Consider the following 16,443-nt stretch of genomic DNA (forward strand, 5'->3'; position numbering starts at 1 on the left):
CGACGTTCCAGCTTCAGTTCAACACGACGCAGCCGTGATCCGACGCCACGACCTAACTGCAACGCCAGACAAAGAACCACCGACCTTGACGTGCTTCTCTACGGCCACGCAGTGACTGCCTTAGTCGACACAGGGGCCGATTACTCCGTAATGAGTGGACACACCGCCGCCCAGTTGAAGAAGGTTAAGACTGTATGGGAGGGCCCCCAAATTCGGACCGCTGGAGGACACCTCATTACGCCGACTGGAGTCTGCACGGCAAGAATTACCATTCATGACCGGACTTACCCTGCCACCTTCGTTATCCTGCAACAGTGTTCACGAGACGTCATTCTCGGCATGGACTTCCTGAACCAACACGGCGCAATCATCGACCTGAAGTCGCAGTCAATAACGCTGTCGGAAGATCAAGCGATACCATCGGAGAGCCCTTGTAGTCACCACGCCTTGAGTGTGCTCGAAGATCAAGTGAGCATCCCGCCTCGCTCCAGCATCGTTATTTCGGTCGGCACCGAAGCACCCGCTGACGTAGAAGGCGTCATCGAAGGCGACCAACGTCTACTACTCGACCGTGAAATTTGCGTCGCAAGAGGGATCGCTCGACTGGATGGAGGAAACACGAGAGTGTTGCTGACAAACTTCAGCCAGGAGTTCAAGCACATCAACAAGGGCACGACGATCGCATTCATCGAGGAAATACAGGAAACCAGCGATGCCTTTGTCCTCTCGGATTCTGTTGCATCTACCCCGACGACCGCAGTTCCCGAGCCAGACTTCAACATAAATCCAAGTCTCCCCGTGATTAAGCAGCAACAGCTCAGAAGTCTGCTTCGACGATACAAAGACTGCTTTTCGACGTCATCAAGGATTCGACAAACACCAGTCGCAAAGCATCGCATAATCACCGAAGAGAGCGCTCGACCACTACGCCAGAGCCCTTACCGAGTTTCGACACGAGAACGCGAAGCTATAAGACAACAAGTCGACGAAATGCTGCGCGACGACATCATCCAGCCGTCGAAAAGCCCGTGGGCGTCTCCAGTTGTTTTAGTGAAGAAAAAGGACGGAACCCTACGTTTCTGCGTCGATTATCGTCGACTGAACAAAATCACGAAGAAAGACGTATACCCCCTCCCACGGATAGACGACGCATTAGATCGGCTCTGCAATGCTAAATACTTCTCATCGATGGACCTCAAGTCTGGCTACTGGCAAATAGAAGTCGACGAAAGGGATCGCGAGAAGACCGCCTTCATCACGCCAGACGGCCTCTATGAATTCAAGGTTATGCCATTTGGACTGTGCTCGGCGCCTGCAACGTTCCAGCGCGTGATGGACACGGTTTTAGCAGGATTGAAGTGGCAGACCTGTCTTGTTTACTTGGATGACGTCGTCGTCTTCGCCGGAAATTTCGACGATCACCTTAAGCGGCTTGCGACAGTATTAGAGGCCATCAAGTCATCAGGGCTCACCCTGAAGCCGGAAAAGTGTCGCTTCGCTTACGATGAGCTTCTATTCCTAGGCCATGTCATCAGCAAATCTGGAGTGCGCCCCGACCCGCAGAAGACAGCTGCCATCGCAAAGTTCCCGCAGCCAATCGACAAGAAGGCAGTGCGCAGATTCCTTGGCATGTGTGCCTACTATAGGCGCTTTGTCAAGGACTTTTCGCGCATCGCGGAGCCGCTAACACATCTAACAAAATCTGATGTCGAGTTCAATTGGGAAACGCCGCAGGCCGACGCATTTCAAGAACTCAAACGACGCATGCAGTCGCCGCCGGTACTTGCACACTTCGACGAGGACGCCGATACTGAAATCCACACTGACGCCAGTAGCCTAGGCCTCGGTGCCGTCCTAGTCCAGAGGAAAGAAGGACTTGAACGGGTGATATCGTATGCTAGCCGGTCGCTGTCAAAAGCGGAAAGCAATTATTCTACGACTGAAAAGGAATGCCTCGCCATCATTTGGGCTACAGCTAAATTCCGCCCTTACCTCTATGGCAGGCCATTCAAAGTCGTCAGCGACCACCACGCGTTGTGTTGGCTAGCTAACTTAAAGGACCCTTCAGGACGGCTGGCGCGGTGGAGCCTCAGACTACAAGAATATGACGTAACGGTAATATACAAGTCCGGAAGAAAACACTCCGACGCCGACTGCTTATCACGCGCCCCAATCGATCCCCCGCCGCAAGACGACGTGGACGACGACGCCTTCCTTGGGATAATAAGCGTGGAAGACTTCACTAAACAGCAACGAGCAGACCCGGAGCTAAAAGGCCTCGTCGAGTATTTGAAAGGGAACACCGACGTTGTCCCTAGGGCATTTAAGCGCGTGTTGTCTTCGTTCACGCTACGAAACAACCTGCTCGTGAAGAAGAACTTCTCACCAGTCCACGCCAGCTACCTTCTTGTGGTGCCGTCAGCGCTCCGTCCAGAAATACTGCACGGCCTACACGACGATCCAACCGCTGGGCACCTCGGATTCTCCCGGACGCTGTCGAGGATACAGGAAAAGTATTACTGGCCGCGTCTGACCGCCGACGTCGCCCGTTACGTCAAGACATGCAGAGACTGTCAACGACGCAAGACACCACCGACAAGGCCAGCAGGATTACTACAGCCGATCGAACCTCCTCGTCGACCATTCCAGCAGATTGGGATGGATTTGTTGGGGCCGTTTCCGATGTCAACATCCAGGAATAAGTGGATCATCGTGGCGACGGACTATCTCACCCGCTTTGCTGAAACCAAAGCTCTACCAAAAGGCAGCGCAGCCGAAGTGGCGAAATTTTTCGTCGAGAACATCCTGCTGCGACATGGTGCCCCAGAAGTCCTCATCACCGACAGAGGAACGGCTTTTACAGCAGAGCTCACCGAAGCCATTCTGCAGTACAGCCAGACGAGCCACAGGAGGACAACTGCCTACCATCCGCAGACGAATGGTCTCACGGAGCGCCTGAACAAGACCCTCGCCGACATGCTAGCAATGTACGTCGACGTCGAGCACAAGACGTGGGACGCGGTCCTGCCGTATGTCACCTTCGCCTACAACACGGCGGTGCAAGAAACAACACAGATCACGCCATTCAAGTTGGTTTACGGCAGGAACCCGACGACGACGCTCGACGCCATGCTGCCGCACGTCACTGACGAGGAGAATCTTGACGTCGCTACCTATCTCCAGCGCGCCGAAGAAGCCCGACAGCTCGCCCGCCTACGGATCAAGACCCAGCAGCGTACCGACAGCCGACACTACAACCTCCGACGACGCTTCGTCGAGTACCTGCCCGGCGACCGTGTTTGGGTATGGACCCCGATACGCCGGCGAGGACTCAGTGAGAAGCTGCTGCGACGCTATTTCGGACCCTACAAGGTCATCCGACGTATTGGCGCACTAGACTATGAGGTCGTGCCAGACGGCATTTCGCACTCACAGCGGCGCCGCGCACGATCTGAAGTGGTCCACGTGGTGCGCCTTAAACCATTTTACGGACGCTAATGAACTTCCTTAGTTTGTTGTTTTCTTTGCTACGAGTGCTTTTCTTTGTTACTTTCGTTTGTTAGCAGCATCGGGTCGATGCTTTTTAAGAGGGGGGTAATGACACGTGTACTTATCTTTATCGGGCAACCACGTTTCGCCGCTTAACAACTGTAATCGCACAGCGAGGGACGCGCCTGCATGTATCCGACGTTTCTGGAAAGTTATCGACGCTTCTATCCGCGTGTCTGTTGTCGCCGAACCTTGTGTTATCAGATTTCATCGCGTGACACGAATGGTGTAGAACTTTGTGGAAGACACGCGGGTCCCATCAGTTAATCTGGAACATTCGACGACTGATCTATAAAAGCCGACGCGCTTGACCCGCTAATCAGTTTTCCGACGATCGCCGACCGTGTTCGCCGCTGTCGTTGTGCTATAAGTGTAGCCTGTTTTGTGGGCACAGGTTCGCCCAATAAAAGCTAGTTTTGTATTCCACCGTATTGCTTCTTTCTTCACCGTCACTACCACGTGACGGTGAAGTTATATATGACGGTTATATATATATAATATGCGGTAGATTTAATTATTAAAATTGTTTGCAGCAAACGTGCATTTTTTGTGAGCGCTGTACTGCTGCTACTGGGTCGGATCCGGGACCTCTGTGAGGCACTCATTGCCTCTTGTCCGATCATCTTCTCGAGATTTTATATATATAGCTCCAAGAAACAACGGCCAATTCATGTAATGTTTCGGGCCTCCAAGGTTCACCACGTGTGATTGATAAATATGTCGGTCTGTCATATATAAATGTAATTGACACAAGCATTTCCACGTGCTTTCACTTATTGTAATAATAATCCGCAACATATATATATATATATATATATATATATATATATATGTATATGTACGTTAACAGTACATGTATATGGCGGTTCCGTTAGAAAGTTACCCGCACGTACTGCTTTCGAGCACTTACTCTTGGGAATTTTTGAAAAGAAATTTATTCATCAACGCACATGTTACTACGCCATTACATTTACCATGGTGTCCTCCCCCTCCCCTCCACAGAATTTCTGTAGATTTGATACGGGTTGAGTTCACAGTTCTCTAACGGCAACAGCATAAATTATTTGTTCGCAAAACACATTCCTAAACCTCCGGATGGTTTGCATGCGTAATTTACTGCAAATGTCATAATTAGTCCCCTGTTTTTGAAGTTTACCTACATATTGCTCATAACACGCCCTTCTTTTTGCCATATATAAACAATATGTCTTGCTTAGTTCACCGAGGACATCGCGGAGACCAAGTCGGAACTTGCTTGAAGACGCCTGTTGTAACCTACAGCTATGTTGGGAGACACTGCAGAAGCCTAGCTGATAGCGGCCGTATCACACGCTTTAACACTTCTATGAGAAATTTTTCACAAAGACTGTGTCTTATCCAACAGCATTTAACTTTGCACAGAACGTTTCCATAGCGTACCACAAAGTCTCGCCAAATTTGGTCTTTGTGACTTCTATAGTTCTGCCAGGGCAGCCCGAGTTCGATCCATTCTTACCCGCTCGTTAGACACGCGCATAACACTAGACTGCTTGCACACGTAATTCATTGAGAAAGCCCCAACTACCTATCTATTTTGAACTTATCCGAAACTTCACCCATAAACTAGTCCTTACACTCACCAAAAACAAGGAAGCTGCCTCCTATAGTTCAACGAGGACACCAGGCGAAGCTATCATGCTTGAAAAAGTAAAAAAAAACAAAAAAAAAAAACACGAAAGATGTGGGTTAAATAATTATCCGTAACGCTTGTAAGTAAGTCAGAAACGGTAAAATTACGCAACACATTGCACTTACAATGCTGCCTATTCCTTGAAAGTATTGTCACGTAGTGGCGACGGTGAATAAAAAAAATTAAATTATGGGGTTTTACGTGCCAAAACCACTTTCTGATTATGAGGCACGCCGTAGTGGAGGACTCCGGAAATTTCGACCACCTGGGGTTCTTTAACGTGCACCTAAATCTAAGTACGCGGGTGTTTTCGCATTTCGCCCCCATCGAAATCCGGCCGCCGTGGCCGGGATTCGATCCCGCGACCTCGTGCTCAGCAGCCCAACACCATAGCCACTGAGCAACCACGGTGGTTGACGGTGAATAATACAGCCGTAAAACTGTGAATCACGAAACTAGCATTTTATTGGGCGAACCTGTGCCCTCAAAAGCAGGTTACACTCAAAGCACAGCGATAGCGGCGAACACAGTCGGCGATCGTCAAAATTATCAAGATGGATCTATAGATGGAATAACTTTATTGAAAGGTCCTGCGAGCTACGGGGCGCAAGGCCCCATGGAGCGGGCTACTCCCACGTTGGGACCGGGAGTTGTAACTCCCTGGCCGCATCGTGGGCTCGCTGGACGGCCCAGAGGCCAGAGCTGCTCCGCCAGGTCCGTGCTGCGTAATGCTTCTTGTAGCCTGGCGGAGTCTTGATTCTTGCGTGCGTGGGTCCGACCACACAGCCAGAGCAAGTGATGTACAGTACGTCGCGTGCGCTATGGCAATTTTCGCAAAAGGATGTTGTGTATAGCTCAGGCATGTAGTCATGTAGTCTGTTCTGCGTGGGGTACGTGTTTGTTTGAAGCATTCTGAACGTGAGGGCTTGAGGCCTGGTGAGCTTATTGTGAGGTGTGCTGTATATTCTGCGGTCTAGATAAGAACGTCGGCTTTTATACATAAGTCGATCATCGAAGGTTCCAGAATAATCGCTGGTGCCCGTGTGTCTTCTAGAAAGTACTACATAATTCGCGTCGCGCGTACATGCAATTAGATTACACGACGTTCGGGGACAACAGACAGTGGATAGAACCAGCGATAACATCCGAGAAACTTCCGATACATGCAGGCGCGTCCCGCTCTAAGCGATAAACATGTGTTAGACGGTGAAACACAGTACGTCACCCAATAAACAAGTTCACGTGCAAATACCCCCCTGATAAAAAGCATCGGCCCGATGCTACAAACACGAAACCGAAAACAAACCCACTCATAATAAAGAAAAAACAATAACAAAATAGCAATGTCCCTAACTTCGTCAGGGGGTGTAGAAAGGCTTAAGGCGCACCACGTGGATGACTTCAGGTAGTGCGCGGCGCCGTCGTGATTGCAAAATGCCGTCTGGCAAGACCTCGTAGTCCAGTGCGCCAATGTGTCGGGTGATCTTGTAGGGTCCGAAATAGCACATAAGCAACCTGCACAGTGCAAATTTTCGGAACACCTCGCCAGAAAGTGGGCTTCATTTTTTTGAAAATACAAAACATCTGCTGTTTTTGCTCCTGCCAGGAAAGAAGTAATAGTGTAGCGCTTATTTAGCAACAGCGTGAAAATGAAATCGTCAAAATCAGAAGGGACACATGCTTTTAGAAAAATTGTTGGAGTTTCGCCCGAAAGGCGAAGCACCGATTGCGATACCAAATTAGTGGATAGCTGTGCGAAGTAAGGATAGTAGTTTTAGCGGCCGTATAAACTTGTAAACGTTCGTTTACTAACTAAATTAACAATGATCGAATGTGTAAGCGTGACTAAACGAGGACGTAGGAAGAAGCAGACACACAGAGACAGCGCTGTATTTGTGTGTCTGCTTCTTTCTACGTCCTTGTTCAGTCGTGCTTGCACATTCTATCATAGATTCAAACCAACTAGCCCGCTATGTGTTTTACCTAAATTGACAAGCATGGTGTCACGCGCGCACAGGTAAACACGAACTACCGAAAGCTCAGCGCATACGAAGCTAAAGGCACTACACGCAGTCTGCGAACATCGCAGATCACTTTCAAGACACACGAGCGCCGCCAACGCGTCCCTGCGGCGCCTACTACGGCGTCCGCCAATCGCGCGCCCAATGCCGCAGTTGTCTCCGCTCTGTACGGAGCGGCGGGCGAGGAGGCCATCGAAGTACTCTATGGTGCTCTAGCAGCCGCCGAAGAAAAACGCCCCTCCTCCCTCTCCTGCCTCGCGTGCGACAGGAGAGGGCACGCTTCCGGCCCGCGTTCCTCGCTCGCGAACGCGAGATTAAACCACGTTCGCCGGCTCACCCTGACAAGCTTTCACTCGCACGTACAGCATAAAGAGCGCGACGATTTTATTGCCCTTGGACTTTTACGGAACCTCACGTGGACGCCGACGGCAGAAATGCGCCTGGAGTGTCCATATAATTTCTATCGAAAAAAAAAAGAAAGCTACAGAAATACAGAGAATTGTCTACTAATGTGTAAGCTTTGTTTATCTCTGCTGTGACTTCGTTCTTGCTTAGTTTTGCTTACTTGCTTTTTCTAGCTTATGCACGTCTACCCACGGCCTTTCCAGTGGCAAAAAATGCTTATGCTTTAGTAGACAATTCTCAGATTTTCTTGCCGCATCTGACCCCTTGAATGCATTTGTACCAATTGAGCTGGAATGCCGGGCATGAGCGCGTCTCGACGGAGCAGAGCGGTCGAAAGGGAACACGAGCTGCCGCAGTAGCTCGTGAGGCATTGCATGAGGGGAGAGTGCATCGCCGCGATGGCATGTCACCCTCGCTGTCGTTCTCGCAAGGCTGTGTGCTATGTGCACGTTCCTTGACCATGCAAGCTCTCACCTTCGTTCTGACTGGGCCTTGGTGGGGCCCAATGAAAACGCGCCGTGTGTTCAACTGGCTCGCTTGCCCGCAAGGTATTCGTAACTCGAATGTCGTACAGCAGCATTCGATTGTACATTGGGCCACCCGCAGATTTTAACTTGGCCCATCCAAAAATTTCAGGTTGGCCCACCCCCAAATTAAGTTGACCCACTGATACTATAAGCTTCCCCATGCATTTTCTAAGGAGCCATATGTATCTCTATGGGTATCTCTATGTGTATTCTTTTTTTGCTTTAAGTTGTTCCTTACGCTTAAGAGCTACCAATCATCTACATTTACACTATCACAGCGATTAAGTGATTTAACTTTGCAAATTACGTGTTCTTGTGAAGATACAAGGCATTACACTGTTCGCGTGACAGGGCTGGGGAGATCACGAAAGAAAGCTTGCGCTTTAAAATTCAAGTCAGCATTTTATTGGTACTGAAATGGCTCTGCACGTACGACCAAAGTCACTTTCACGAGTTTATCTACGATAAGTCGTGATTACACAATGAAATTCGACAGTTATACCTGTAAGAGGTTTAATTAGATTTTTGATGGTGATAAGATACCGAGACTGCAACGCTATGTACGCTATCTCTGGACAGAGATTAAATAGTTCCAGTATTTTTATAATGCTATGATTTCATGCCATACGGCACACCATTCATTGGGCGAGGCTGATTATAATACTTTATGGTCTAGGTAGTGTGGCCGTGTTGGAAATTCAGCACTGGCCGATGTGATAACCGGCCGCAAGCCGTCGCGGAATGCTGGCCACAAATAAACAAGACGACGCGTACCGGATAGATTGATGCCTGTTTGTTGAAGCGGCGTAAGTTCGTCACCGTGTATCCAGTACAAGTTTCGCGCCTTGCCACAGCCAATTGGTCTGATCTTCGCACTTCCCGAAATATGCGCTGCTTATGTTGCCGTTCCCTGCGTCCTGACGTCCTGTTATCATTCCGATAGTCCTGTCCACATGGATAAACCTTGTACCAACTAAAGCGGCCTCAGCCAATGAGGCGCCGTTTCGTGAATTGCGGCATTCGGGCGCCGTGTGTGCGATTCCTGCATCGAATCGACTTCGGGAAGTGCTCGCAAAAAGTCCGCACTCACTTGCGCCACACCAAGCACAAGAGGCTACGTGGCGCATTCATCGGATACGCCGAATGTTAGAAAAATGGAATGGTAGATATTCCATTCGCGAATCAAATTATTGCAACAATCGCTATTCAATTCGATTGGGTGATATTTGAGTAATCGCACACCGCTACTTCTTGTTTTCAAGAATGGATGTTTCACCCATGTGCAATACCGATGCCGCCGCCTCGGCATACCCTTGGGCAGTGGCGTGACATGGTCCCCTCTCGCAAGAAACCATAATCGCTGTCAGAACTAAACCAGCTACGTGCGATCGGTGTTGAGCTACCCGCCTACATCACTGCCCGTGTAATGTAATTGAAGGAGCTTTGGCTTACTTCACGCATCAAAGCGGTTGCATTTGAGACAGCGTCTTTATATTGTCAGAGCTAAACAGCACGAAAATCAGTGAAATATAGATGCTAGAAGCACGTAGATGCTGGTCTTCCAGGATGTGTTTCTGCTGTCCGCTTCTGTTCAAGTTCTTTAGTCTCGAGCCAGATCCACTAAGTTGCCGACTGATGTATTTGTTGATACGGGAGCACAATGCACAGTAGCCGCAGTGATATCAACCGTGCGTGCACTTCACGAGTGCACCCCCCCCCCTCCCGCGAAAACTTGTACGGCAAGTTACTTGACGGTTGCATCGAAAATTGTAGCTGAATGCTGCCTGTATTTGTATAGCATTTTTGACGCCAACCTGGAGGCGTTGTGATGTACTTTCAGTGGCTGTACATTTGAGTAAGCGTGGCTCATTTTCGCTGGGCAGGTAAGGTACAGCGCAAGGAAGTGAACAGGCCGTATAGGGAAATGGACTGTCTTGGGGGCGAACCGTCAACACAGCCGAAAGCCGCCTCCGTGTCAAACTGCCGAACTGTAACAATCGATTGCTTCCACGACCGTGCTCTGCAACACTTGCTTGAGCGTGTTTCTGCATCTAAACCAATAGTGATATCAACTCGCTCGAGCAAGTTGTCGTCTACTATGTCCTCTTGTGCCTCATTACACATGCCGCCCTCCCTTTCTTTCCTCAACCGTGTTGCAGGCTCCATCTACAAACAGAAGTACGAGCGCGCTCTGCGTGAGGCTGAGATGAACAAGCGCCAGTTGAGCCAGCTGCACGAGGACGACCTGGAGAAGCAGGTGATGGCGAGGAAGGCGACCGAGAAGAGGCTGAGCGAGGCACTGGCCGACCTGGACGAAGGGCGCCAGGCGATCAACCAGTGGAAGCGCAAGGCGCAGAAGCTCAGTGCCGAACTGCAGGACCTCAAGCTGCTCGTCGAGGAGCACATGGCACGCAATGCTGAGCTCGAGAAGAAGCAGCGAAAGTGCGTACTTGTCTCTCTTCGCTTCGATTGGTAGATGTATGGGGCTGGAGCTCGCTCGCCTCATCGTAGACATTATGGCGCTGACAGGGAATGAATAGATTGTACGAATCGGAAGGAAAAAAAGAAATTGTAGTATAGGCATGCGGCTGTAATGACAGCAGCGTTGATAATGAACATTTAATACCAGATATGCACTCACACAAATGCTGCGTGCATATACGAGACGTCATTCGCTTCGCTTTTACGTGCAGGCATACTGTCCAGCTCTTCAAAATTGGCACTGTCTGTCTGTAACCACTAAGCAAGCAAACGAGGAAGGCGACTGGAGGTGAAGAAAATCGCACGCTAGGGAAAGCACAAAGGAGCGTGAAGATTGATGGATGTTTGCTATATGGTTGGTTACTATGGATGGTTTCACCTCCTCTGGCCGTTGCTACAGGTTTTGTTTGCAATACAGACGTACTGGCATAACATCGTGGCATAACGTCATCCTCGAGCACCGTACGCTGTGTGTGCGAGTTAAAGCTTGGGACGGCGAGCCGACGATGGTGGCTCAATCTCGTGTGCGCAAGGGGGTAAGTACTCCGTATTTCGTCGCGCACATGGTACCGGGGAGGGAGGGAGGGGGGGTGCATTTTACAATCCGCCTCTTTCATGTTCCTGTGCTGCCCTCTGACGCACGCCACTGGAAATGTTTTGGAAGGGTGCCGGGGATCTCGTCGCTTGATTTCTGTACCTGCACCTATGTTGAGTGTGCGTTGGTTGTGCATTTCATGGATCGCGAATAATTATTAATGGTTTCTCCGGGGCAGCATGTCGACTACAGTGGGTGAACAGGCCCGGGTGCACTGTTGTGGTAACAGCGTGGCCGAGAAAGGCACGCCGAGTTCCTACTGCCTATGTGGCGGCCTTAAAGTTCGCTGTCGCTGATGTCTGCGATTGCACATCGCTTTCTGTATTTATTTTACACATTCACTAAACATTTCGCATATTCAAGAAGCCTTCGAGTGCAGCCTTCCCCGTGGGATTTGCCAAGGCATTTGTTTACATCTACATCTACAGCTTCAGATCGCTGTTCTCTTTGAATATTGTAGAAACAGCGCATCGCTGATGTGAAATAATCTCAAAATGTAGCAAAACATACATATCTGCGCACCTGAGCCGCGTTGTTCCTCCCTTAAATGATTTAATATGAGCGGCCGAGTGACTTAAACTGCAACTGTGATCCAGACACATATATATTACAGGCTGTTACTACTGATTCTCGCTTTTGTTTAACTTCATCATACTTACAGTTTGCACGTGCCATAAAGCATAATTAGAGAAAACTTTGCTTGGAATATGCCCCCATTTATAGGCCGTGTAGTTCTCTCGCAAAAACGTGGATGCCATTGCTGACACCATTGGTAATGAGCGAGTTTATGCTGCTGTACCGAATGATTATTCTCTTCTTTCCCATTTGACGCAGAGGTAAACAGTGCTTCTCTGGAATTAAGCAATGTGTCAGCATAACAACACACACAGACCCACCATCTGCGGGAATGCGGCCGGCAGCGTTCGGCAACGGTGGCCAAAGTACAATATGTTGGTGCAGCGCTGTGTCGCCGCTTGCCACTTATTGTGTACGTGCCATGCGAAGTGAAGAGTAGTTATCAAATCGCTATAGGGTCACAACTGAACTATAAGAGCTGTTTCCTTCATCCTGATTAGTTATTTTTGTAAGTTCAGGTCCATCGGTAGTGGGTGCACGAACACGACGAGGTCAGGCGTAACCCAACCTTCGCTAAACCGGGTTAACATTGACTCAAGCTTCACATGCACAGCTTGAGAGGGCTGAAGCTCGTGCATTTCAACTTCGAAGGCATGTCGACGCATTTTGACTGCGAATTATTATATTTACAAGTGAATGAGCTGCAGCTATCATGTTGTCGGTTCGACGGCTGATCGCGTAGGGTTCGGTCAAGCTATCGCAGTCGGCACGCTGATTTTGTCGGTGCTGTCGACAAGAAAACCCATCGCGCTATATGACAACTCACACCCGCCGGTTGCGTCGTTGTTGGCCTATTATGATGAAATGGTCTCAGTGACACAGTGCTGAGTTGTCGGTGTCAGCACCTTGTCGGTTTCGTATCGACCCAGTGTTACCACGCCTTAAACGAGTACATGAAGTCAGGCACGCGCTGTGGGCCATAGCAACAGTGGGCCGACGCTGCAAGAAGACTGCATCAGCAATGTGTTTTTGAAGTGTGGTCCAAGTGTAATGCAGGGGTTTATCGATAAATTTGACAGCCATCAATGTAAGGCGCCAACTACGTGGTTCACGGTGCAGTCTGGACGAAGCCCTGGCCCTTTTCTGTTTCAAAGTGGAGTTGCAGTCTTACACTACGCACATGTTTGGCACTGCAGCGACGTCGAGCTACCAGTATAGTTGCAACGTGGCGCACGGCACAAGTGTTCGCTGCAGTGGGCGTCCATGCGCAATTTCTTTTATGGGGTAGTTTCCCGCAATATTATGCCGGCGCGGCCGCGCACGCGTCCCTTCCAAAATGTTTTTCGACTAATCCGCTAGGGCAGGGCGCATGCACCGTCGCGCCGTGAAAAAGGCGGATTGCGAGTAGGTACAAAGGGGCATGGCGTTTCTCGCGGCGCTCGTCATTTCTGCGCAGGCGCGAGTAAGAGCGGGTGCGAGAGAGAAAATCTGGGGGCCTTCTTTGCTCCTTGAATATGTGACAGCCTAGGCACTTTGGAAGAGGTTTCTTAGCGCGTGTTGTATGCGTTTGTCCCCTAGACATGCCGGCATTTCGGAGTGCAGTCGAGTTTGTTTACGCTATGCCATTGGCTGCTTGCACGCTGAGGTAGTGGGCACGGACGCCCCATATGCTGATCGCTGTGTCTGAAGGGGCAAGGTTCTGACTGGTGTTACATAAGTCGCGGGTCACTTTTTTCGTCATGACGATAGATTGCATTGCTCCAGGAGGGCACATGTAACTGGCAAACGGAGGCCTCAGGAGAGCACCTGATGTTATAATAAACCAGGCGGCGCAGGATCTCCAGGGCACCTAAGGGGTAGCGGGGGGATCAAAGCTGGAAGCAGTGCAGCCCGTGGATTGGGGACGCGGCGGCTGAAGTGTGCCGGCATGCCGAGGGACAAACAACAACTCCTCCGTAGTGCCTAGGCAGTCATATATTCAAGGAGCAAAATTCCTCCCATTTATTCTCTCGCACCGGCTCTTACTTGCGCATGCGCGAAAACGTCCGGGGTCTGCGCAAGAGCCACGCCCCGCTGTACCTACTAGCAATTGCGAATACGCTGCGTATGCATATGGCGCGGTCACGCGACTCCTGTTTGGTGCACCGAGGGCCGATAGCGTTGTGTGGGCTGTAGCACCCGTATGCTTGCGCTTCAGCTGCATTTGCGAAGTGAAACTTCACTGTAACTTTTTTTTCATTTAGTCTAATGAAACATCATTGTTTGCAGGTGAAGACCTAGAATGTCTTTAAGAGCAGTGTGTCCGCGAGCGGTGGGAAAGCTGTCAAAAGGAGCGTTTCATACCATCGTTAGTGGGCTAATGGTGCCGAGTAAGCGCAGTAGGTAAAGAGTTAATTTAGTTAGTAAGCGAGTGTTTCCTTGGCAATCTTCAAATCTTCCTTGGCAGCGGCGGCTGCTGTGTGTGGCGCGGTCACACGACTCCTGTCTTGAATATGATACCTTCAATGCGGACACTGTTTGGTGCACCGAGGACCGATAGCGTTGTGTGGGCTATAGCACCCATATGCTTGCGCTTCAGCTGCATTCGTGAAGTGAAACTTCCCTGTAACTTTTTCTCTTATAGTCTAATGAAACGTCATTGTTTGCGGGTAAAGACCTAGAATGCCTTTAAGAGCAGTGTGTCCGCAAGCAGCGGGGAATCTGTCAAAAAGAGCGTTTCATACCATCGTTAGTGGGCTAATGATGTCGAATAAGCACAGTAGGTAAAGAGTTAATTTAGTTAGTAAGCGAGTGTTTCCAATGGGGCCTTCTTCGGCAGCGGCGGCTGCTGCGTATGGCGCGGTCACGCAACTCCTGTCTTGAATACGATACCTTCAATGCAGACAGTGTTTGGTGCACCGAGGGCCGATAGCGTTGTGTGGGCTATAGCACCCATACGCTTGCGCTTCAGCTGCATTCGCGAAGTGAAGCTTCACTGTAACTTTTTCTCTTGTAGTCTAATGAAAAGTCATTGTTTGCGGGTGAAGACCTAGAATGCCTTTAAGAGCAGTGTGTCCACAAGCGGCGGGGAAGCTGTCAAAAAGAGCGTTTCATACCATCGTTAGTGGGCTAATGATGTCGAATAAGCACAGTAGGTAAAGAGTTAATTTAGTTAGTAAGCGAGTGTTTCCAATGGGGCCTTCTTCGGCAGCGGCGGCTGCTGCGTATGGTGCGGTCACGCAACTCCTGTCTTGAATACGATACCTTCAATGCGGACAGTGTTTGGTGCACCGAGGGCCGATAGCGTTGTGGGGGCTATAGCACCCATACGCTTGTGCTTCAGCTGCATTCACAAAGTGAAACTTCACTGTAACTTTTTCTCTTGTAGTTCAATCAAACGTCATTGTTTGCGGGTGAAGACCTAGAATGCCTTTAAGAACAGTGGCGGAATCCTTTGCAACTACAGTTCCAGTGATTCCCTGTTACAGCTGTTACCAAAACGCAATTAGATCATCCTATAGTGTGTGGGGGGTGGTCGAATAGCACTGATTTTCACTAGACCGAATACCGTAAAGTTGAAACGACTCTTGCCCAGTTGAGCTCCATGCGAGGTCTTAGCACTTGTTCAGGAAGGGAGGCTGTACCTTTCTCGAGGTACAAATAGCTTTCTTGCAAATCTTACTTTGTTTCCCATGGTAAAATTTTACCCGTATGAAACCACTCTTTTTTACAATTTGATGCTAAAGTAAATGTCATGCAGTATAGCAGTAGATGTTAATAGCTTTATGCTGCAATTTATTTCTTTCGACGCGTGTGGTTATCATACATGCTTTATACTGCCAGTATATTGCAGTGTGTCTGCACGGATCGGAGTTGTTGTTACCAGTGTGTTCATTTGGGTTAGTTGGTACACTGAAACCTCGTTAAACCGTAGTTGGCCGGAGCTCAAAAAAAGTACATGCTAAACGGTACTACTGCTTAACCGAAACAGCATGAGATGGCCCACTTACCTGTCAAAAACGTAACTACGAGAGGGTGCGTGAAGCAATCGAAGCTTTAGAAATTGCGAGATTAGGGCCAGATAAATGTGTTAGTGAGGCTTCCATACATTTGTACCGCAAGGAGTTGGCGTTTCTGGGCTTGACTACATGATAGCGGCATTGGTCTTTGCGGTTTGTGCGCATGCATTCTGATGTTGGTACGAAAGTGGCGTTGGAGCATTAAACCAGTTGTTAGTCTGCGCTTGTGTCGTGTGGCTCTTTCTCTGTCTTGTTCTTTTTTGCGCAGTTTTTCGTTGTTCCCATAATGTCATACCAACTAGCCCCTCACCGTACGCTTCTAGTATTTATTTACTTCGTGTAACAAACATGTTATTTTCGTTTGATGCCATGGCGGCCTAGCAGCGACGACAACGGCCTCAAACTTGCTGAGCTTTTCTGCCAGCCCTCTCTTCTAGGCAAACACTCGCATGGCAGAACCCTTGTTGGCGTTACATATTCTTCGTGCACAGGCGTGGTAGTGTTGCAGAAGTCGTGGGGCACCTTTTCATTGTGGGGTGCTGTTCTCGTCGCGACGATTGCATTTATGAGGCTGACATAACGCGCAGCTTCTGCCACTGTCAGGCCTGAATCGCCCGTGCTG

At 49.5% G+C, this 16,443-nt stretch overlaps 1 protein-coding gene across 2 annotated transcripts in view; it reads left to right on the plus strand.

The window, feature by feature from the left end:
* LOC126524347 (unconventional myosin-XVIIIa-like) overlaps positions 1–16,443 on the plus strand; it is a 358,530-nt gene that overhangs the window by 311,836 nt on the left and 30,251 nt on the right. For both annotated transcript variants that reach the window (XM_050172677.3, XM_050172676.3), the window contains exon 23: positions 10,331–10,613. In XM_050172677.3, coding sequence (XP_050028634.2) covers positions 10,331–10,613 — 283 coding nt within the window. The remainder of the gene's footprint in view (positions 1–10,330; positions 10,614–16,443) is intronic.

The sequence above is a fragment of the Dermacentor andersoni genome, chromosome 3, assembly GCF_023375885.2.
Source record: "Dermacentor andersoni chromosome 3, qqDerAnde1_hic_scaffold, whole genome shotgun sequence".
Classification (NCBI taxonomy): Eukaryota; Metazoa; Arthropoda; class Arachnida; order Ixodida; family Ixodidae; genus Dermacentor; species Dermacentor andersoni.